The sequence below is a fragment of the Aedes aegypti genome, chromosome 1 (assembly GCF_002204515.2).
Source record: "Aedes aegypti strain LVP_AGWG chromosome 1, AaegL5.0 Primary Assembly, whole genome shotgun sequence".
Classification (NCBI taxonomy): Eukaryota; Metazoa; Arthropoda; class Insecta; order Diptera; family Culicidae; genus Aedes; species Aedes aegypti.
This window is the reverse complement of record NC_035107.1, coordinates 299,398,879-299,422,233: the sequence shown is the minus strand read 5'-3', so window position 1 is coordinate 299,422,233 and position 23,355 is coordinate 299,398,879. Positions and strand designations below refer to the sequence as shown.

The following is a 23,355-nucleotide window of genomic DNA, read 5'->3' as shown; positions in this document are numbered from 1 at the left end:
TGAATCCTGAGTGATAAATTAAATCCTTTTTGTTTGCTCTAAACGTTCCAGAAAATTTAGACTGATTATTATAAAAAAAACATGAAAAAACATGAATTTAAAACTTATTTCGATATAGGTCTTATTCAAAAGTTTGTTTCAATAATCAATTAAGTGAAAATATAGCATGAAATGTATGCACTTAGCGGCAAAACTCTTTTTGGCCACCAGACTATGCAGAATCTTCCCAAAGTAAAATCCTTGGATGGGGGGTGAGGTTTCCGTATCAAATAATAAAGAAAGCTTCGGAAGATTTGTTGTTGAAATTCCTTTAGGAATTTTTCGCTGAGAAAATATGTGTTTGTACCATTCCCCAGAACAAATCCTAGTAGAAACTCTGAGAAGATTCCTAGAGAAGCATGTTGGATGTTTTGATAAAACTCTAAAGGTTTTTTTTTAAAACCAAGTTTTTGTTTTAAAGTATTTCTTGTAGAAATCTATGAAGGAATCTTCGAGAACGTGTCTATTCATAATACTACATAACTTCAGAGAATAAACTTTCCTTCATGGAATTAACAATATTCTTCAATCAAACAACAAAAGTCGTCCCAGTTCGCCTTTTTGCTCTTTTTTTTATTGAACTCGTATTTTTGTCATAGTTTACAGCCTTGATTACAAATAAAACATTAATCGTACACAGTAAAGTAAATGAAAAGAAAAATAGAGGTTCTTATATATGTTCCACATTTGTTGTTGTTGTTGAGTGTTTGTGCTAAAGATTCTGTTTTCTTCTGCTGTCATGTTCGTGAACTACTACCGATCTGTTTGGTCCGCAGTTGCTTACGAAGTTGCTGTGTTTGTGTTTGTATGTGTGTACCTTAAAAGCTACGGGGTTAGTAAGTTTATTGAATTTTTCTATTTTTCTGCGCATCTTCTTGCTCTAGGGTCTTAATCGTCGAAATTAAATAAAAATTTATTTGTTTACGTAAAGCTAAAGTTGTCTTCTATACCATGAATTCTGGTTTTTCAGTTGTTGTTGTTGTTGTCGCCATTTCAAAAATGATGTTGATTGTTGTTGTTGATATATTTTTCTTGGAGAGGAGCTGCCACTGTCATGTTTTCGTTTCGTCTATTTACAGTTTTCTGTCAAGTTGTTATAGTTGTTGTTGTTGTTTGGTTCGGTCTTTTCTACTCTTCTTACGTTTACCTGCATTTCATCGCCTACTGCGATTGGATGGTGCGTCAGTAGGCGACGATTGGTAATGAGTCTTTTCGAGAACAGTTGATCGATTGATTGATTGAACTAAAGTTTGTCGAATAAAGTCATTGTGCTTGGTCACGAATGGTTGAAAGAGAGATGAACCGCGTTGTTTTTGTTTAGAATGTCCTTAACTGTTGTTGTTGTGCGTTCGTTGATGTTTTTTTTATATCGATGTTGTTGTTCTTATATGAGGGAGGTCGCCAAATAAAGTCATTTGTAAGGTTTTCTATCATCGAATGTCAAATATCTTGGTGTTGCTGGTGTTGTTCACTTAAGCCTAGTTCTTGGCGCGGGCCAAGTCTCATGCTTGCCGGTTACATACCTAGCGCTGTGAATGAGAAGAGAAGACACAATTGTAAGGTTCTGTTCTTGACGTAGATTGATTCTCAGTTACTTACACGGACAGCAAAGTCGCGCACGTTCAGTTTCCTGGGGGTGACTCCGTAGGTGTCCTTGCTGACGGTGTTGTAGTGGTATCCAGGGGAGTGGATGCGGTCAACGGCGTGTTCAGAGTCGGAGTAGATGCTCGAGCTCTCGTAAGATCCGTAGGTCTTCTTCTCCTTGGCCATGATGTCCTGGGATCCTGAATTTGGAGAGCACTCGATTAGCAATAGTTTGTCATGGAAGGTCGACGAATCAACTTACCCTTCAGGGACTTCAGGTAAGTGTTGAAGAAGCGAGCCTTCTTGCTGATGGGCTCGTAGCTTCCGATCATTTCCAGGTGCTGCTTGAACATTTTCGATAGATTTTATATGACTTTTGGCTGTAAAAGGAAGGAGATCATCGTTATCGAAAACTGGCAAGCTTCAGAATGTAGCGATCCAAGTAAACTAAGAGTGAATCATTGGTTCCCGGGAGAAACAGTAGGCGCTGCAAAGTTTCGCATTTCACAGAATAAACACACCGTTTTCTGTGCACCACTCAGCAAGGAAAAACCTCATTTACATTTTCAGTGCTTCAGCGATACCTGAAGCGACCCAGCAGCTTCCCAATCCCAAGTGGATGATAAATCTTGAGCTGTTTTTCAGCACGCCGCACTTAATTTACCCTTGCCGGCCAAATTGCAGTATCAGATTGCTCGGTGCCTGGCATCTATCTTGTCTGTCTCGCTAGATTTTGGCCCCGGCTCAGCGAAAGGTTGTACAAACCGAAAGGATGGCTGCACTTTTCCCAAGTAGAAAAAAAAAACAACCAAAACGCACTCTTGCTCTTTTCGGTTCAGCCAACAGCCAACGGGAAGAAGCACGACAACCCGGTCATTAAATGTGTCTGTTTTGATGTTTTTTCAACGGAAACCAGCAGTGCGCATCCAAGTAGTCTACGAATTGCTGAGCTGAGGCAACTATGACGACGACTAGCCGAAGCCAAAGCCAAGCAAACCGTGCGAAGAAAAATTACATCATAGCGCCATCTGTCAGAATGTGAGAGTGCGCTTGTTTGCGCGTACTGCGCGCTAGGGTGGTTAAAGTCATCATATACATAAAATTCTAGAATTGTCTGTCTGTCAGTAACGATCTGGAATGTTTCATGTGAAATATTTCACATCATAAGAATTTTGGAAACTCCAAGCTTGAGGATAGAACACTACAACAGCATGTTGAAGGAAATTACTAGAACGAAAAGATCCTAGATCACATCGAGAAATAAACATGGTTACATGGTTGCTAATGATGCTGTACAGTCAAACCTCCATGAGTCGATAACTGAAGGGTACATTGACTGATGGAAATATGGAAGTCATGGAACAGAAATGCTTTGAAAAGCTGTTTAAGGGGACCATCACAGTAACCATGAAATTTTGTTTTTTGTATGGTTTCATGAGTCGATAAATGTTTTCAAAATGTTCCGTTATTGTAACCACCCTACCCCACACTGATAAAACGGCTGCGACAGCAGTTATCGAGAGAGCGTGTGTTTTTTTCCCCGACCAAAGTGAAATTGTTTGAATTTCTCAAACAATTAATCTTTTCCAACTGGCATATTGTTCGGTTTTTATTTCACGATGTGGGGTGCAAAAATATCGATATTCTGTTCAGATCGCATTATTTCACCATGCAGCAGCAGCAGGGAACCGATTCACATTCGCGGAAAAATGCTTGGGAATTCTGGGAATGCGTCCCGTCTGAACCCGGGACGGACTTTAATCAGCCGGTGCAGGTCGTGTCGTGTCATCACAAGTGCAGTTTATGCTATTTTTAAAGTTATGCGAAATCTCAGTAGCACAGTAGCTCGCCGGTTGCTACCTGTCAGCCAGTGGTTAACAACAGTAGGCGCAAATTGCGATTATGACGATGAATCATGTGGCTACTTTGATCGGTTCATGTTTCATATTGTATATCTTAGGAAGAGGGCCATGCCTCGCTTGCGATAGCTACGATGATGGATGGAGGCGCACGGTTGTAGGTATAGCATACTTGGATATCGCATGAGGTTTAATTTAAAGGCAATTATGCACCATGATCGGAAGGAAATTTAATTACGCACACAGGCTTCATCCAGCTTTCCAAAATGCCAAGCATATGGCAGGCTGCTCGGTGCTTCTAGTTAAACATCAAATAATGGGCTTCGAATGATTGGATGGACGGTTTCGCCTTTTGTATGTAACGTATTCCTGGATTTGATGGGTGGCACGATTCATCAGATTGATGGAAACGATATGATGTCAGACGTACTGCAAACTCGAAACCATTACAGTCAACTCACCCTTTCGATATAGAGTTAGAGAACCATAATAAAAGTAGGTCTTCATGGCCAACTCGATGGCCCCTTAGATTGCAGTTGCACTGGTTTTGAGTTCTGCAACTCGATATTTTTTCTGACTCGATGGTTCCAGTAGAGGGGCAGCTTCATTTTTTACCACAAAAAATTCAAATCGCGATAACTTTTTTGTTTCCTGATAGTTTTGTACCATTTTTTCACAAGATCTAAAAAACCGTGTTGATATTAATCATTGCTGATCTGGTTTAGAAGATATTGAGATCACAGACAAGCAGACGTCACACTCTCACTGCTATCCATCGACCAACTTTTTAACGATCGATTCGAATATATGGTAGGTGATCAATCGACTACCCGCAGCGCTCGCGTCGTTTTTGTTCGTGTTTGACGTTTACACACTACCGCCACCCGTTGGTCCATCGGCCACCTACAGTGTTTTTAGCATTGGGCGTACATGTTTTCGCGACTATGATTTTGATCGCGATTTGTTCTAAGTGTTACGTCTGTTTCTCTGTGTTGAGATGTTCTTTGGGGGACCGACATTTTCGATATAAAATGTCTTTGGTGGCCATTTTGTTTTTGATCAATTTATCAAAAAAATGAAATGTGCACTATACAATACCAGGTAATACGGAGCTACTCTGAAAAAATCATACAAATCGGTTCAGTGTTCTTTGAGAAATCTGAAAATTACGATATGAAACTTTTAAGAGTTTTCAAGATTTTTATTTGTCCAGAGTGGTACCAGATACATAAATGCTCATTACTCAAAGACGGCTGCACCAAATTGCTTCATTTTTTCACAACATACTCGCATTAGTGTATCATTTTGAAGAGTGAATATCCGAATACGATAAAAATTATATTATGTAGCATGAGATATTTAAGGCCAGTGAATCAAACTGTCATCGCACTCATAATCGGTTGTCCCAATTTTTGCAGATTGGGATACAATGTCAAGAAAAACTGTCATGACAAACACAGCGGGCACCATTGTTGCAACCAGGGACGAACATTTTCAATTTACCCTCGTCTGCATTGACACTTGCGGGGTACAATCTTCGCTGATTTTTATTTGTTTTTATTCTCACCTCGTCAACACACCGAAGATTGGCAAAGTGCTTGTCGCAAGATTGTTAGTTTCCGTTTTACCTGGTGATACTCAACTGCTCTGTGATAATCGGAAACAAAAAATGAGGTTCCAATTTAATATGAACCTCATTGATCTTCAACTTTCTAAAACTGACACTCTTCTGCTTCTGATGATCAAATGCACCAACGACAAACGGGCATCGTCATTTGTTTTCTTCATCTACTTTTGTGCCATCTTCATTGGTACAATCATATTGGTGGTGGTGCGGTTACTTTGATTGAAATGGCTGCGTACGCGGTGAGCGATCATTGTCACATTCTGTTCAAGTTGTGATAAACAGTTGTTGTGGAAGAAGATTGTTGCAGCAAGACTGGGAGAGGACAATGTTTGTTCCTGCGTGTTGGTTGACAGTTGATTAACTGATTGAGGCAGAATAACTAATATATGGCCAGCCCTGGTAATTTATCCATGATGTTTCCAAGAATATCTAAATATATTTTTAACCATTTTCAGGTATTTATCCAGCGGTTGCTTCATGCGTTTTTTACAAGAATTCTTTGGAAAATTTTCAGGAATTGCTCCAGAGATTTATGCATAAGTTCTCGAATGGTTTGCTTTAATTATTCTTGCCAGAATTCTTCCAGTTTTCTCTTGACTTTCTTGTTCTTGTATATCTGGTCGGAGATTTTCATCATTCCCTTAAAAATTATATATTCCTATATAAGGACTTGTCAAGCTTCTATGACATTAAAGGCTTTGTCTAGTGATCTTTTTAGGACATTTGACATTTCACACTGGGGTTGTTCCTATCTGACATTTCGGAAGGGAGACGGGAAACAAAATATACCCAAAATTTGAGTTTAGGCCAAGGGGTGTGAACAAAATGTGTGAATCCACCATTAGCATGATCAGGCTGAGTAGTTGTACGCAGGCATTTATGACTTGTTCTCAATTGATTTCGAAGCGCGATCAAAATAAGCGAAGAAAAACATCACATCTGTATCGGCGCATGATCGGCAATGTTTCGCAAGTTGTAACAAACAACAGCAGTGAAGCAGAGTTTCGATAAAATCCTATTTTGCTTATTTACCATGTGGGGTAGATTTTGGGGTAGGCGTTACTGGTATGATGAGCAATCCCCAAACATCATATAAAAATAGTGTCCAAGGTTCAGTGCTTGTTTGGATGGGTTTTATCATGCATTGTAGCAGAGAGCTGTAGCGATATACGATAAACTAACTCTTATGATGCGCAGCGGAGAGATAATCTCAATTTTCTCAAAATTTAATCTCTGGTTGTCGTTTAACGCTACGACAGTTTGGGCTCCAAATTTTTGTTCCGTATTTGCTGTAAAACTTCGTGTTTCGATGATTTTCTCATGAAAAGAACTAATAGAGATATTCTTGGAAGCAAGAATGATGGATGTCTGATTAAATATTTGCAGAATACATGTTAAACGGGAACTCAATTCAAAGAATTAACTACGATTATTTCGGAATTTGCATTGTGCTTGTGCGAGTATCGATTTCAATATTTATTTCACGGCAACCGCGCTCTGCCGTACTCGTATCTTGAAATGCGGATCCTGTGAGGAGCATCCAAATTCATTTCGATCAAAGAGTTTTCCAATTTCAATTAAAAAAAAAATACATTCAATGTTTTTAAAAAAACACTGGAAAAAACCTAGAGATATATCCTGGACTATTTTTTGGAAAAAAAATAATCATAAAAACATTCCCAGGAATATTAAAAAAAAAGAATATATGGAGAACCTTTCGCAGAACATTTGGAGGAACTATTCATAGTATCCTTGCAGGCATAGTTGCAAGAGTCCTGGAAAATATCAATCTATTAGTACTATATGGAGAAATTCGCATAATATAAATGCCAGAAGCACTCTTGTGATCATTATTGTAACTATTACTGAAGTTTTGGGATGAATCGTGAGACCATACCTTAGTAGAGGATTCAATGCGGAGTCCTGAGAGATTTATTTTGAAGAATCTCTTGAGGAACGCATGGAGCAGTTTCTGGAAAAACTTGTGTATTATGATGTAGTGTGTGTACAAATTTAATAATTAGGGAAAGTGTACCAGTTAAGGCCATAGTGGTTCCCTATTTAGACATATGTGTGTTCTCGAAAACTTTCACATTTTGAATAATTTTTAAATTTTTCAGCATCAAGATATATTTGATGTCAAACTGCTTATACACACATAATGATCAAAAATTTGAAGATAATCAAAATATCACGTTTGACGAAATTGGGAACCATTATGTTCTTAAGTGGTACACCTACCCTACCTAAATAAATACAGTGCCTTACGATTTTAGCAACAAGGCGTGATTTTTATGTTGCCAAAAAGGGGAATGCTTCTTCAGTGCTGGAATCGTTAAAGCAACACGAGGAGTAATTTTGGAATTAAATATTAGTAAAAAATGTTGTAAATGTTGCCGCTGAAATTTCTTAACTTTTCCATTTTTGTGGGTTTTTTTTCACAAGAAAACCGTTAGATTTTTTTATCTAATTCTTGAATAAACTGCTAGCGAAATTCCTTTGGCATATATGAACCTATTGATGAAAGTACAATCGATACATTAAGGACAAAGTTTTCGATTTTATTTCTGCAATATTTTTAGTTACATTCGTAAGAATGAGGTGCCTGCAAACGACTATGATAAGCATATGCTCCTATAAAACCTTCCAGCTGTCGCAAGGATGTGGTCAGAAAAACTCTTGATTGCTTAAAAAGCGTCAATCTGGTCTAGATGGCTAGAGATAATTTTCAAAAGTCAGTTGACAGCATACAGCCGTCGCGTACACACGTGTTTGATCGATAGCTCCGTGATAGCAGTGTCGTATTTTGTACTCTCTCGAGCCAAAGCAATCTCTCGGCTGACTAGTGCTCCCCATCGGGGCTGATACGGTGCCGGATTGTTCGAGTCCTCTCTCGGAAGATTTTTCGGGCTTCACAGAGGGGCCCACGGTGTGGTTTGTTTGAGTGAGAAACACGTGGTGATCAACAGATTCAAATTTGTGTGCTTGGAAAGAGAGAAAGGAAACTGCCGTGTGAGTAGTGCCGAGGTGGACCCAGTGGTCTCCAATTTCGGAGACGGACCACGTAGTGACCTTGTGTTTTTGTGAAAGGGGGAAAGTGCAATAACCGAAAAACTAGTGCGTAGTCATCGATTGTCTGTTAGTGAACTTGTCGTGGGTTTCACAGAGACGACAAAACCGCTCCGATAAACAGATTAAGTGTAGTGGTAAAATCGCTGCTCTGCCAGCATGGAGCTGGCGAGCGGTCAGCTCTTCCGCCCAGGGGACCCGGGGGGCCCAGGCGGTGGACAAAAAACTGGTATGAACTGGAGACAAGGTGAGTACATGGGACCAACACTCCCATCGTATATGGACCGGGATGGAACTGCAGGTTCTCTGCAGTATTTAAAAATGCAAGCCACATCTGGATCGATGCCTCAGGATCCGTTCCTGCTGCGCATCTCGGTTGAAAAGCATATTGGAGCTCGGATCGAGGGTGCATTTAAGGAGAACCGTGGCGTTTCGTACGTTCTCAAGGTACGAAGTGTGGCTCAGTTCAACAAGTTGCTTCGCATGGAAAAACTTTGCGATGGAACACCTGTATCCATCACTGAGCACCCACAACTCAATCAGAGGCAGTGTGTGGTTTCCAATCCAGACGTAGTGGGTCTTGACGATGATTACCTGAAGATCCAACTCGCCACTCAAGGGGTTAAGGACCTCCGCCGAATCCGACGCCGACTACCGGATGGATCGTTCGTGAACACGCCGACAATGATACTAACGATTAGTGGTACGGTTATTCCGGAGCATGTTGACTTCGGCTGGACACGGTGTAAGACCAGGAATTACTACCCATCGCCGATGTTATGCTTCCGTTGCTGGACCTTCGGTCATACCAGCAAGCGATGCACTGCACCGCAACGTATCTGCGGTAGATGCAGCAAAGTGCACCCAGAAAATCAGAGCAGAAACCCCACCGCAAAAGAGACTGAAGCCGATGTAACTGCCACAGCTGGTTCCTCTGGTGAAAATCAGGATATAAGCAGGTTTGTCTGTACAGATTCGACCTTTTGTATTAACTGCAAATCCGATGGCCACGCTGTTTCAAGCCGGAAGTGTCCAATCTATTTGAAGGAGATTGATATTCAGCGAATAAGGGTTGACAACAACATCTCCTATCCCCAGGCAAGAAAAGATTATGAAGCCCGCCAAAACGCCAGTGCCAGTACCGGAACCTATTCTGGGATAGCCAATGCGAGCAAGGACGCAGAAATTGAGACCCTGAAAGCAGCTATCCGCCGAATGCAGATGGACTCTAAGGCGAAAGATGAAAGAATGGCAGAAATGGAGGCTGCTTTTCGAGGCCCAAGTGTTGGTGAACGCCTCGATAGAGTCCGGGAACATGGCACAATCGACCAGCTCATCAAGCAGATAGCTGATTTGACTGCTACTGTCCAGAAGATGCAGAGAACTGTAGAAACGAAAGACCAGATAATCTCCAAACTTATGGCTGAACGAAAATGCGCACCTGTTCTCGAAGCGGAAATTCCTCGAGAAGCTTTTTCGATCACAGATACCCAGGACGAAATACCTGCATCCCAGGAATCGATAGCTACTACTGATCCGAAATTGGCAGCAAAGATACAGGAGTGGATTGGCCGGAATACCCTCAGCAGTGTGAAAAACGTCATACTACCGAAAGACACAGCAAAAACTGAGAACAAAAAGGACCAAGGACGAAAAAAGCGAAACAAAAAATCCAATGAAGACGTTACATCAACCGACGAGAGCATGTCTTCTGTGGTCTCTCAAACATCACGTCGAACTACTGAAACTAGCACTTCCATGCCCAATAAACGAAACCACGATGGATCAGACTCCAGCAACGATCCGAATAACTCTCCCAATCTGCGCCGGAACAAAAAGGTTCCCAAGCAGGAGGAAGTCAAAAAAGGTAAGAAGAAGTAAGTTCACCGAAACAGCTCAGTCCCTCCATTGAACGGCCCTACACAGACGGTTTACATTTCAAACACCATTTTCACTTCCCTTTACCCCCTGGAAGATGAAGTAAACGTGGAGTGGACTGAGCAAACAATCAGAAAAACAGAGAAAGCCTCGGGTAGCCGGGGCCCCGATAGTGCGGACGTTACACCCCCACCGGAACTAGCGGAAACCCCCCGACACCCGAATGTAAATGGGACGCAAAAGGGCCAAAAAACCCGTTCCCCATTATCCCCAGTCTCGGATCAGAACAGCCAGGGCCCCGTCGGTGCGGAAGCCAAGGCCGTACCGGAACCGCCGGACAACCTCTGGCATTCTGATTCAACTGGAAGAGGGACGCACAAGGGTGTAAAAACCTGTTCCCCTACGGACAACGAGGGAGTCAAGGCCACGGATCAAAACATTTGGATTTCTCCGCCCAAATCAAATACGCTGAAGGACTACGTTGGAGTCAAGCTTCCTACTAGAAGAAATCCACCACGCAACTGCCGCATGACAACCGAGTACATAGCCGAGTCGGAAACTGCCGGAAGCGAACCTTCTGAGTTCTTCCCTGCACTTGGGCGAGAGGCTTATAATTCCGAGCTATACGATGCCCTTCACAAGACCCGATACGAGCGGTCGGTCGATATCGTCGCAGGTAGTTCTGGAACCACAACGAGTCGGCGTCAGTTCATCAAGGGGTACACCCGGCCCAAAAGTGTTCCGACCCGGAAAGATGCGACGCCTACAAATAGCGGTAAGTCCGATTTTAATCATTGTCTGCCTGAAATCAGCCTTTTTTCTTGCACCGTCGAACAAGCTCCGCCTTTGGCGGGTGGTACGTCGCCACCTTCCACTGGTATGACGCTGTCTCGTTCGGTTTTGCCCTTCCGAAACACGCCCCCAAACGAACCACATAGTTCCACTAGTCAGCAACGAAATAGAAGAGAAAATGAATTGAATCTTTTTGGGCACCCCAGGGCACTTACCCTGGGTGGTAAGTCCCACACCGATTCCCCCACCTCAACATTTGTTCGTTCTAACGAGACATCTTTGTCCGTAAATGGTGGCACTTTGCCGTCTTTCACTTTTGGAGACCTGCCTCGTTCGGAAAACTCTTCCCCTTGCCCGGAAAATCAACGCAACCACATTTCCCGAAACCGATTAACTCTAGCAGCACAGTGGAACATAAACGGATTTTTCCACAACCTACCAGACTTGGAGATGTTAGTTTCTCGGCACCGGCCAGTAGTACTCGCCCTGCAAGAGGTACATAGGGTCGACCCAGCTTTTATGAACAACACCCTGGGCCAACAGTATAAATGGTACGTAAAAACGGGTGTCAACGTTTACCAATCGGTTGCCATTGGAGTGTCGAACGATATCCCAGTAACGGTACTGGATATCGAAACGGACCTACCCATCATTGGAATAAATATTTCATGGCCTTTCCCGGTCTCCATCGTATCTGTATATCTCCCGAATGGAAAAATCCCAAATCTTAAAAAAAGCTTAGGTCGAGTGCTGGAGCAAATTCCTGGTCCCATGATCTTGCTTGGAGATGTAAACGCCCATCACAAGGCTTGGGGAAGCCGTCATAGTACCGCTCGTGGGTCCATCCTTGTTGGTTTAGCCAACAAGCATGACCTAACTATTCTCAACGATGGTTCTCCTACCTTCTCACGAGGGAATAGCGAAACATGTATTGACGTCTCTCTCATTTCGGCTTGTATAACCAATCGCCTTCTGTGGTCTACGGAATTAGATCTTCATGGCTGCGATCATACTCCAATATTGTTAACATTGGATGGCTCTGCCGCTCCGGAAACAACCCGTCGCCCCAGATGGCTATTTGACCAAGCTGACTGGACGACCTTCCAAAAAATGACCGAAGCAAAAATAGAAACTTCTCCTCCGGAATCTCTTCAAGACTTAACCGAACTAATATGCTCCACTGCTGCTCAGACCATTCCAAAATCGAGCCCAAACCCCGGTCGTCGCGCATTACACTGGTGGAACGAAGAAACTCGTAAAGCCGTAAAGCTGCGACGAAAGGCTTTGAGAAGGGTTCAGAAACTTCGAAAAAATCTTCCAGAAAGTCACCCTGATCGTGCTAAGGCTCAAGAATCATACCAAAATGCGAGAAACGAGTGTCGACAAATCATAAGAGGCGCAAAGGAAGCATCCTGGACTGAATTCCTTAACGGAATCAATGAGGAGCAATCGTCGACGGAACTGTGGAGGCGAATCAACTGTCTTCAAGGAAAAAGACGAGCACAAGGAATTGCCCTCAAGGTAAATGGATCCTTGACACGTGATCCCGCAATCATTGCAGACGCTCTGGCGGATCATTTCCACAGCATTTCATCATTTAATCGTTACCCTGAAACTTTCCGAAACGAGAATCAGTCACCTGAGGCCATAACACGAGATTTCATGGTCTCTCCAGATCGTGGTCAGAAATTCAATCGGCCGTTCACTATTAACGAACTTGAATTCGCTCTTAAAAAAGCAAAAGGAAAATCTTGTGGGCCAGATGAAATCGGCTATCCAATGTTAAACCACCTTCCTCCGAGCGGAAAAATAGCACTTCTCAATGCGATGAATCGAGAATGGTTAGATGGAACGTTTCCGGAAGATTGGAAGCACAGTCTGATGGTGGCAATTCCGAAAAACTCGACTTCAGCCTCTGATGTTGGAAACTATCGTCCGATTGCCCTGACTAGCTGTGTTTCCAAAGTAATGGAGCGAATAGTTAACCGCCGCCTGGTTGAATTCTTAGAGGACAATCGCTTGCTCGATCACCGGCAACATGCCTTTCGTCCTGGGTTTGGCACAGGAACCTACTATGCTTCGCTCGGTCAAATTCTAGACGAAGCCCTCAAAGAGGGCGAACATGTTGAGCTAGCTTCTTTGGATCTAGCCAAAGCATATAATCGAGCCTGGACGCCGGGCATCCTTCAAAAGCTGGCCCGTTGGAATATAACTGGAAGCATGCTTGCGTTCGTCCGGAACTTTTTAACGGGACGAACTTTTCAGGTTCTTATCGGAAATCACAAGTCTAAAATAGTCAAGGAAGAAACGGGAGTCCCTCAGGGATCTGTTTTAGCTGTGACACTGTTTCTAGTGGCTATGAGTGAGGTATTCGATGTGCTCCCTAAGGGTGTGTATATACTTGTCTACGCGGATGATATCCTTCTCCTGGTCAGGGGTAAATACTCAAAATGCATCAGGCGAAAGCTTCAAGCTGCGGTTTCGGCCGTGGTAAGATGGTCTGACAATGTTGGCTTCGATATTGCAGCGGAGAAATGTGCTAGGATTCATATATGTGGCTCAAACCATCGCCCTCCGGGTAAAATCTTCATAAGCGGAACACCGATGCCCACCAAAAATCAGATTAAAGTTCTGGGTGTAACTTTTGATCGCAAACTTTCTTTTCATGCCCACTTCAAAAATGTGAGAGCGTCTTGCAAAAATCGAGTCAATATGATCAAAAGCATCTCTGGAAAACGCAGTCGTAGCGATAGAAACATCCTGAAGCGCGTAACAGATGCCGTGGTTTGCAGTCGCCTACTATATGGTATTGAAATCACCTGTAGAGCCCTGAACGAGCTTATAAAATATCTCGCGCCTATCTACAACAAATGTATCCGTTATCTATCTGGTCTTCTTCCTTCTACACCCGCACTATCGGCTTGCGCGGAATCCGGAGTTCTCCCGTTTCGTTACAAGGCGGTCTTAGCGCTGTGCAAACGAACAATTAGTTATCTCGAGCGGACCGAAGATGATGGGTCGACTTGCTTCCTGGAAGAGCAAGCAAACTTGGCCCTCGCAACCGTGGCCAGAATCCAGCTTCCACCGGTGGCCGGACTCCACCGAATTAGACCGCGAAGCTGGATGGCTACTCCCCCATGTATCGATGCTTCCATTAAAGTTCAATTCAAAAGGAAAGCCACTCCGGAACATGTCAGACCACACTTTTATGAAAGAATAGCCCATGAGTATAACAATCACGAGATCAGGTACACAGACGGCTCGAAACTAGGAGATAAAATTGGCTTAGGAGTGATCGGCAATCACGATGAGCAGTGTTTCAGCCTGCCGGATATTTGCTCCGTTTTCTCAGCAGAAGCAGCGGCCATTCTTCAAGCCATCAATACACCGAGTGATAGACCCATTCTGACGGTGACGGATTCAGCCAGTGTTCTGGCAGCTGTAGAGTCTCCGAGTAACAAGCATCCTTTTGTTCAAGGAATTCAGGACATTCTCGACCGTGGCGAGGCACACGTTACTTTTATGTGGGTGCCAGGCCACTCAGGGATTCCTGGTAACGAGCGGGCTGATATTTTGGCAGGAATAGGCCGCAGTAGCCCATTATTGACCAGAAAGATCCCCGGTGACGATGTCAAATTGTGGTTGAGAGATCAAATCTGGATCGCCTGGTCCAACGAGTGGCGGCAAGAGCGGACCTTATTCTGTCGAAAAATAAAAAGCATCACGAGTGCGTGGGATGACTTACCATCCCGTAGAGAACAAATAGTTCTGTCGCGACTTCGAACCGGTCATAGTAGACTTTCCCACAATATGAGTAGTGGGACATCTGGATTCCGTTTGTATTGCGACTCTTGTGGTGAGCGCAATACGACCGCACACATTATTAGTGTTTGTCCTGCGTTAGATGAATTTCGAAAAAGTCATGCCATCACTGATATTGATATGGCCCTCCGAAATGACGCAGTCTCCGAAAGGCAGGTGATCAACTTTCTGAAGGATGCTGAACTATTTAATGACATCTGAAATGAGTTTGGAACCTGGGCAGCCCGGGAAACAATCTCCCGGTGTCGTAAGTCCCACCCCAAAATATCACCAGTCGCAGCTCAAACTCTGTTTGAACTTTATTTTCTTTAAACAACATGACCAATGGCTACGTAAATGGAAATTGAGATGATTAAATTCAGGCAAAATTGAAATCGGACAGAACGTAATACGTAAAACAAATTGTAAGGCCCCTTCTGGCTAACACTATACAATAGTTTTTAAGTAGTTTTAATATTAGTAGTAAATTTATTGTATGACTAAGATTGACTAAGAAACCTTATACTCTGTACTAAAACTCTGTATCTGGTTGTACCCTTAAGGTACTTCCAGAATTTTTTTCTATATTACCCGAGACGAACCAGCCACGGGCTGAAAGTCTCGTAAATAAAGTTATTAATAATAATAATTTTCAAAAGTCTATATTGGATAAATGCGACGGGAAGGGGGAAACCACACAATTCTTAACAATGTCCAAAAAATTTTTAAAATGGGCTCTTCTGTTATTCACTTATAAGAACTCCTCCATGAACGTTTTTCAATGACTACGTCGTAACACATTCTCAACATTTTGCCCAAATTGTCATCTTGAGTTATGAACAAAGTTTCTCGATGTTTTCCTCAACAATTGTTATTGAAATGCCGTAAGAAAAACTTAATAGAAATCACTAACCAATTCTAAAAAAAAACATTTGGTTGTTGGTTCGATCCCCGCTTCAGCTGTTGAAACTTTTCTTGAGAATTGTTTCTTGGCTGTGCCATTGAATCATACTTGTCCATTTTCTGGTGTACAATGTAAAATGTACAACTGAAGACGGTGTCCGTGACTCGCCCAAGTGTCAGTCCAGGAATTCGTCAAGGATTTTTTCAGGTATACTTCAATATACATATGGACTGTTCATTTTATAAAGTGGACACTTTGTTTATGCTATATCTTTTTTATTTATTGATAAAATCGTAATCGATTTTCTGTGTGTCGTTAACCTATTATTCTAAAATGCTATGAAAATATAAAATCTTTGAAAATGCTTTTGGTTGAAGAGCTAAATAGTTTTTCCAAAAACTCTTAAAAAAAGCTGTCCGTCAAAGTTTAACATTATTTTTCGCAAAACAAAAATCCTTATTTTTATGAACAAATTGTATGTTTGTATCCTTTACTATTCTACTAAAGGTAAAGCTTTAAAAATATCAATTATATTCCACCATTCTATGACATTAGGTAACTTTAGTGATTTACCCATTTATGGCCAAATTTGCTGATACACCATCCTTTCACTCCCAGCAAAAGAGTACAGTAAAAAGCGTGTTAAAAACTAGTTTGGATTACTAAAGAAACTATATTAGTATAAACGAAAGCTAAATCGTGAGATTAAACCACAGTCTTAAGTATACATTTTACTGTTTATGGTAGTTTTACTAAAAAGTCTCATACTTTTAAAATCATGTACGCATATTTATCGATCTACAGCAAATTGTAAACAGTTTTCTCCGAATTTTTCAATTGGTAATCTCAGAATAACATATTATGAAAATAGTATGTGGAAAATAAAATCGATTTTATTACAGCAGTGTTGCCAATTTTGATGATTGTCAATGTACTTTGATAGGTCTTCTAAGAATAAAACAATTGTGTTTCTGTTGTGCTTTGAATGTGACGTGGGGACTTATCAAGTAACTCTATGAAGGCGTAAGTTATTTTTCATATTAATACTATATTAGGACTTCCGTCAGGACGTACTTTTACACAAAAAAATCTACTCATATCAATTCCCATCAAATTTAAAAAAAAAATCTTTAAAAATATACGGGAAAATTGATTTTATTATATCTGTAAAATTGTTGCTCCAAAAATAACTTGATTTTTTCCATCAGGCTTCTGATTGATGATGCTTTCGAAGAACAAGCCTTTTTTGAAAATAGAAAATATAAATTATCGAATTTTCCAGCCAATTTCTTACAATCATTGATTTTGATAACCTCAAAAAATCGACCGATCTAATCGTTGTTCCATATTCGAGTGAAATTTAATTATTTTGGAGAATTTTTATTATCACAACATTGTACAATACTAGTCGAACGATGTGCAAAAAACCGATTGAAATTTCATTGATTAATAAGAAAGATACAGCATGCACAAGGTGTCCACTTTATAAAATGAACAGTCCTTATATTGTTAATGTAGCATAATCAATTAATTACATAAAGCATTAGGCAATATGTTTCTAATGCATTTGTAAGATGAGAGATATCTGAACAATATTCTGCAAGAATTTATTGAATGAATGCCTTAATAAAAAAAGTTCTTGTATATACAAAATGAGAAATCAGTAGAAAAGTATAGAAACAACCCTTTTAGGATTTTTCATGAAAATTTTTGGTGGTATTCCTGAAGAAGTCAATGGACGAATACTCGATCAATTTCTTGGAGCAATCCAAATATTAAATTCTGTATGAATCTCTGCATCCCTGCATCCCTGTATGAATAATGCTTAGAGTGGTGCTTAGATAAATAATTTTAGAATTTCTTTCGGAGAATTGTAAAAAATCCAAGGCTTATATCGGTAGCATATTTCAAACAAATCTCTGGATAATTTCAATTTGCTAGGATAATCCCTGAAGTTATTTTTGGAGGAATCTTAAAAAAACTCCTACAGAAATTTAGGAAACAAAATTAAATATTCAAGACGGAATGTATTAAATCTCTAAATGAATTATTTACAAAAAATCCTAATTGAATTGTTTTTCCCTAAATGAATTTCTTCTCCTAAATCAAGAAAATCTTTAAAATAATTCAATTTAAATTAATCAATAAATTCATCAAATTACAGAGAAATCTTTGAAATAACTGTGAAGTTATTTATAAAGAAATCATTATAGGATTTCCCAAAAAAAAAACAAACATATCGAAAAAACTTTATGAAAATTTCTGGGCATACGCATGATGGAATTTTTAAAGAATATCGGTTAGAACTTTTTGATAAGTTTTCTCGAGAAATCTAGCGGGAAGAGAATTGTTGAAGGAATCTCTGTAAGCGTTTTTTGGAAGAATCTCTAGTCTTATAGGTATACCGAAGTCCCAGCACAAGTAATTAGTACAGGAAATCTTAAAAGTGCTTACAAATAAATCTTTGTAGGTATTCCAGGGTAGTTGAAAACAATCAGGAGGTATCTTTGGAAGGATTCTCGATGGAGTTCATAGAAAAATTATTGAAGGATCCCCTAGAAAAATCCATGTTTTTCCATGGTTTCCATTTTTCCATGATGAATTTCTGTGAGAATATTTTTTAAGATGTTGTGGATTGTTTATATACATACATACCAACGACGCCATCTAAAAGTATGTAGAGCATTTCTTGATAAAGGATTAATTTTTTCGAGCCGAATTAACGATCGGCGTGAAAATACAAAATCGGCGGCGACGTGCTGATCGGCGTATGGCGCGCCGCCGGTACCTCATGCGGCGTCGGCGTGACGTAAAATTGATCGGCGGCGGCGGCGTGGCGCGGCGGCGCACAGGTCTATAAATCCTCCGTTGCGGAGAAATTTCTTCCGTCGAAGTGATGTCGGACTGTTTTCAAAAACAGTCGAGACAAAAGCTGAACCGGCAGAGCAATGACAGTTAGTTTGCTTGAAACTTCACTTCGGAAGTCCAACCGGCGAATTCCAGCTTAGTGCTGCGAAGTCAAAAATCCTGATATCAAGTGAAGCGAGGTCGGAGTGAAAATGGCCAAGTCCTGGTTTTGATCGAACAACCACAAGGAAAAAAACCTATAAACAGTAAGTTTTACCGTCGTATTTTTTATTTGACTAACTTCTTTACAGTCTAACTGGGAAAGCTACGTTCAATCAATAACCACTTCTTTGTCCCTAGCGTTCGTAAGGACGTGGCCAGGACAGCTCTGACTGTTAGAGGATGCGTCAATCTTATCAAAGAGTCGAGGATTAAAAGTACCAAATCTTTGACTTTGGTAACGGACGGGAAGGAATTAGTGATGTCAAATGTCAAATGTCAAATTTCAAAAATGTATGCAACCATGAAAATGATTTTAAAATTAAAGCAGAATGGCACTTTTTCTCAACCTCACATGGAAAAGGTCCTTGTGATGGTATCGGTGGCAACATTAAGCGAATGGCTAGAGATGCTAGTATTAGAAAATCAGCAGAAATTAATAACGCCAAACAATTCTTCGACTGGGCTGTGTCGCAAAAGGTGAAAGACCAATTTAAAAAAGATTTATCTATGCAACTGAAAATGACTATTCAGAGGCTGAAAAATTTCTTCAGAAAAGATTTTCTAACCTTGTTCCAATTCCTTGAACAAAAAAATATCATTCATTTATACCAAAAGACGAACGAAGCATTTTTGCTAGTGAATTCTCAGATGCACATGAAAATCAAGAAAATACAGCATACTTTGTTCTTAATAATACAAAGAAACGAAAATCTTCTGGTGTTAACAACCAAAGACAATCTTCCCGGTTGAAAAAATAGATAGAATTAATATGAAAATGTAAGTTATATACTGAATAATTGAATAAATAAAATTTAAAAAAATAATAATAATCTTATTCATTCCATAGCAAAGAAAGAATCCCTTTTCAGTGTAATGAAAAATTGAGACAGAAACAGTTTTTTTTCAGTTTTTCTTAGCGGTGTAATTTTTTATGAAAAATTTCATCCATTCCGACTTACACTTCATTAAAACCAATCCCATATCTTTTTTTTTCAGACGTTTTAGAAAATTTGCAATTGCTTTTATAAAAAATCTGTGTTTTTCCGATGCTTCGATTGAAATATGGGTTTTCAAAGAAAAGGCTTATATGGTCATTTTCCACAAAATTGGCCATAACTCAGAATTGAAAAAAGTACATTTCAAAAATTTCAGCGATTAAAGCTTATGAAACTACCTTCTCAAAAATATATTTTTGAAAGTTTTCCACTAATTGGAACATAGTTTTTTCCGGCTTTTCTTTACGAATTTTCTCAACGGTGGAAAATTTTGTGGGAAACTGTTTCCAGTTAATATTTTTTTTTATTCTTGAAAAAATTTGCTTTCATTTTCATGAAAAAACTTTGTTTCTACGATGCTTCTTTCTTGAGTTATGATTTTTCAAAGGAAAGGCTCAAAATGGCACATTTGCACTTTTTTCACAAAATTAGCCATAACTCAAAAATGAAATAAAATACCATTTCAAAAATTTCAGCGATTAAAGTTTATAAAATTATCTTTTCAAAAATATTTTTTGAAAATTTTCCACGAGTTTGAGCATAGTTTTTCCGGCTTTTTTTACGAATTTTCCAAACGGTGGAAAATTTTGTCGAAAATTTTTTCCAGTTAATATTTTTTTTTATTCCTGAGAAAATTTGCTTTCATTTTCATAAAAAAAAAACTTTGTTTCTATGAGGCTTCGTTCTTGAGTTATGATTTTTCAAAAAAAAAACCCCAACTGAGTTTTCCGGGAAAATAGGCGACCCTGAATTTTTCTCAATTATTTTTTATTCATATATTGATGAGCCCTGCCTGTGGAAAAAGTTTCATGAAAATCTGAGACCTTTCGGCCCAAACCTGTACGGAAATAAAGAAAAATCCCCTGCTTTCATCGGTGTTATCATCAAAATGAATTGCTCCGCGAAGAAAGCAAGGTTGACTTAAACAACTTTTGTGTTTTTGTACCTTATTTTGAATTATTTGTCAATAGTAACTGATAATAAATTGACGTAAATGATCAAGAATGTGTATAGCAGAAATAAACAATTTAAATAAACATATCAACCATAAATTTTGAAAAGAAAAAAATCTAAAGTAGATTGAGTATTGTATCGAAGCGTATTTCGACTAACACTTGTGGTCTTCTTCAGTACCCACTGACAATGTAACTGAGTATTTGACACTGGAGAAGGCTACAAGTGATTGTAGTAATACGCGTATCTGTCAAAAGATAACGCAATTAGGGCGGAATTAAAAGGTATAATACTCAATCTACTTCATGATTCTTTTTATTGAAATTCTGCTCAGAGGGTTCGAATCGAAAAAAATAGTTTAAATTTTGCCTTTAATTGATGAATATTATCCGGATATTGATACCGTCGAAAATTCTATTCACCACTAATATCTGCACCTCATAATATACTTTTTGGTTTTGCAAGGCCATTTTTTAAATTGGCAAACTTATCTCTTCTCCTGAAGTGGAAGCATTCAATGAGGTACAAATTTAATAATACTATTTGATATGCTCTATGCAATGATGTGACTGACTAACTGATAGGAACATCACATTAAATTACAGGGAGATCTTTTTGAGAAATTTTTTAGCGAAGTTAAATTACTGTTTGTCCATATATCGAGCTTTTTCATTTCTTGAAATTCAACTATTTTCAAGATTATGCCGGATAAATCAAGAAAAGTCCCTGTTATCAAGCAGTAATGGCATTATTTATACGCCATTTCCTGAACACCAAATTTCTTAACATGAGAGCGCATATTTATACAGCATCTGGTCGGAAGATTGAACCAAATGATAAACGACCGTAACTTCCACTATAAATCACCCAAAAATCCACCTCGTCCATCGCTCTAGATTATCATCAATTTCATTATGATGGCCAGCGTCTCTCCATATATTTTATCCGCAAAATTGACGCTTCCGTCCAACTTTATCTACTTCTCTTCCCGAAAGTGAACACATGCCGCCTGCCAGACGGTCGTCTCCGGAAAGATTATATTTATGCTACCTTTGCGGCGATTACGGCCTAAGCGAGGCCCCCAGAGGTTATGTGTTTTTCGCTTCGACGTCGGCTTCTCACACACATTCCTATACGCAGCGGCGCTCTTGGGGTGTTTTAAAAATAATATGAAACCAAAAATCAGTTGTGGGAAATGCGCGAAAAACCGACCAATTCGGTGGCCAACGAGCTTCAGTGCGAATGTGAGTACGGAATACTCGAAAAATAAAAACACTCAATGATCTTTTTCCCTGGCAGAGAGGGGCCAACAAAATTTTAAATAGATCATGGCTCTTTGCAAACGCAAAAACCCCAGAAGCTGTTGCGTAGATAGCTACGATATGAAACGATCGCTAGGTGCCATACTCTAGACTCTGAATCGTTTGCTTTGGCCCCATCAAAGCAAGCCGGGTATCCTCTGGCGCGCTATTTTTAGTAGCACTCTCACTAATAACAACGGTCCAAGCAAGCCATCAGCAGATTTAAGCTGAAAATTTTCAACGCAGAAAAAATGGCTCCGGGGTCCAATGACCACATTTTCGATTTTTTATCGTTAAATAGTGAACCACAAACATGGGCCCCATTCCAGCTGGATAGGCACAGCGAAAACAATTAATTCAGACGTCGAAACACTCGATTAAAATTGGCAATTTGTCACACTTGCGCTAATTTATTTGATTCTAGCACTTCACTGTGATGTGAATTGATTTGTGGTGCGTTTTTCCTCTTTATGTTCAATCAATAAAAAATTTCACACCCCTCGGCCATGTGGAATATTTGCACTTTCCACAGATATTTTCCGACCAGGAAAAACAGCCAGACTGACACGAGCGGTTCTGCTCAATTCAATCGTAAACGCCACACAATTATATTTATTTATAATATTAAAATTAAATTCCGTTGTCGGAAAGAGATTAACTCTGAAAATCAAAGGCCTGTGTTTTCCTGCGCACCCAATGTTCTGCCACTTTTCCGTGTCCAATCAGTTCATCACGAGGCACCCACATTTTCCAAACCGAAAAATTCGAAAATCACTTTTGATCTCAGCAAGCGCTGACGTAGCACGTACGACCAAACAACAAAAACACACTTCCCACCTGATGGGTGAATCTTCTCCAGACGTGGGCGGATCAAAAAATGTCACCCCCTCACCCACTTTCACTTCCTTCACACACGGTCCCACCCAACCCAGCACCGGAAAATCCAAACCACAGCAACCAATGATTCCGTTCGCCACCCACTGCCAAAACCAGAGCGCCTACTTAGTTTCCCTCCTCACCGTTCAACTCAAAAAAGGAATTAAAATATTTGGAAAAAGTGCACAACGTACCGGTCCTCGGCGAAATTCAACTGTTCTTTTTGCAAGATATCTCAAGACTGATTAGAGTGATACTGGCGAGGCACTAAAAAACCCCTCTCGGAAAGCCATCCCGACTGTAATGGTGTGCGTGTAACGGGTTTACCCGTTGTCATTTTCCCATCCCAACATAACCCAACCTTCCCCGTTCTCACCCTTCCATCCTCTATGCCAAGTGCGATGACGGTGATCATCAATGATCGCACGGTGCAGTGCACCTCTATGCTCGCGTAATAGACACTACGCTGACGAGAAGAGGTTCACGGTCCCGTGTGAGCGATCACCTTCACCGCCTACCTTGCTGGTATTGGTAATGGACCGATGAGTTCAAATCGGGAATCGATTGGGATCTAAGAATAGCGCTTCCCCGCACTTCCACTCTCAGA

At 40.3% G+C, this 23,355-nt stretch overlaps 2 protein-coding genes across 5 annotated transcripts in view; one reads left to right on the top strand and one right to left on the bottom strand.

Annotated features, from left to right (window-relative positions):
• Positions 1–23,355, top strand: part of LOC5568377 (cubilin) — a 245,578-nt gene that overhangs the window by 116,372 nt on the left and 105,851 nt on the right. The gene's annotated exons all lie outside the window — the stretch shown is intronic.
• On the bottom strand, positions 592–23,055 carry LOC5568364. The gene is made up of 4 exons (XM_001657966.2): positions 22,943–23,055; positions 1,886–2,003; positions 1,639–1,823; positions 592–1,568 (listed from the first exon to the last, which is right to left on the bottom strand). Exons 2-4 carry the CDS (start codon positions 1,974–1,976, stop codon positions 1,563–1,565), a joined length of 282 nt encoding a protein of 93 aa, XP_001658016.1. The 5' UTR covers positions 1,977–2,003; positions 22,943–23,055; the 3' UTR covers positions 592–1,562.

Bases quoted from the DNA above. Each gene is read 5' to 3' on its own strand.
- LOC5568364 (XM_001657966.2), bottom strand. From the start codon at position 1,976: ATGTTCAAGCAGCACCTGGAAATGATCGGAAGCTACGAGCCCATCAGC. The intron at 1,824-1,885 runs GTAAGTTGATTC...CTCCAAATTCAG, and splicing joins TTACCTGAAGTCCCTGAAGG to GATCCCAGGACATCATGGCC.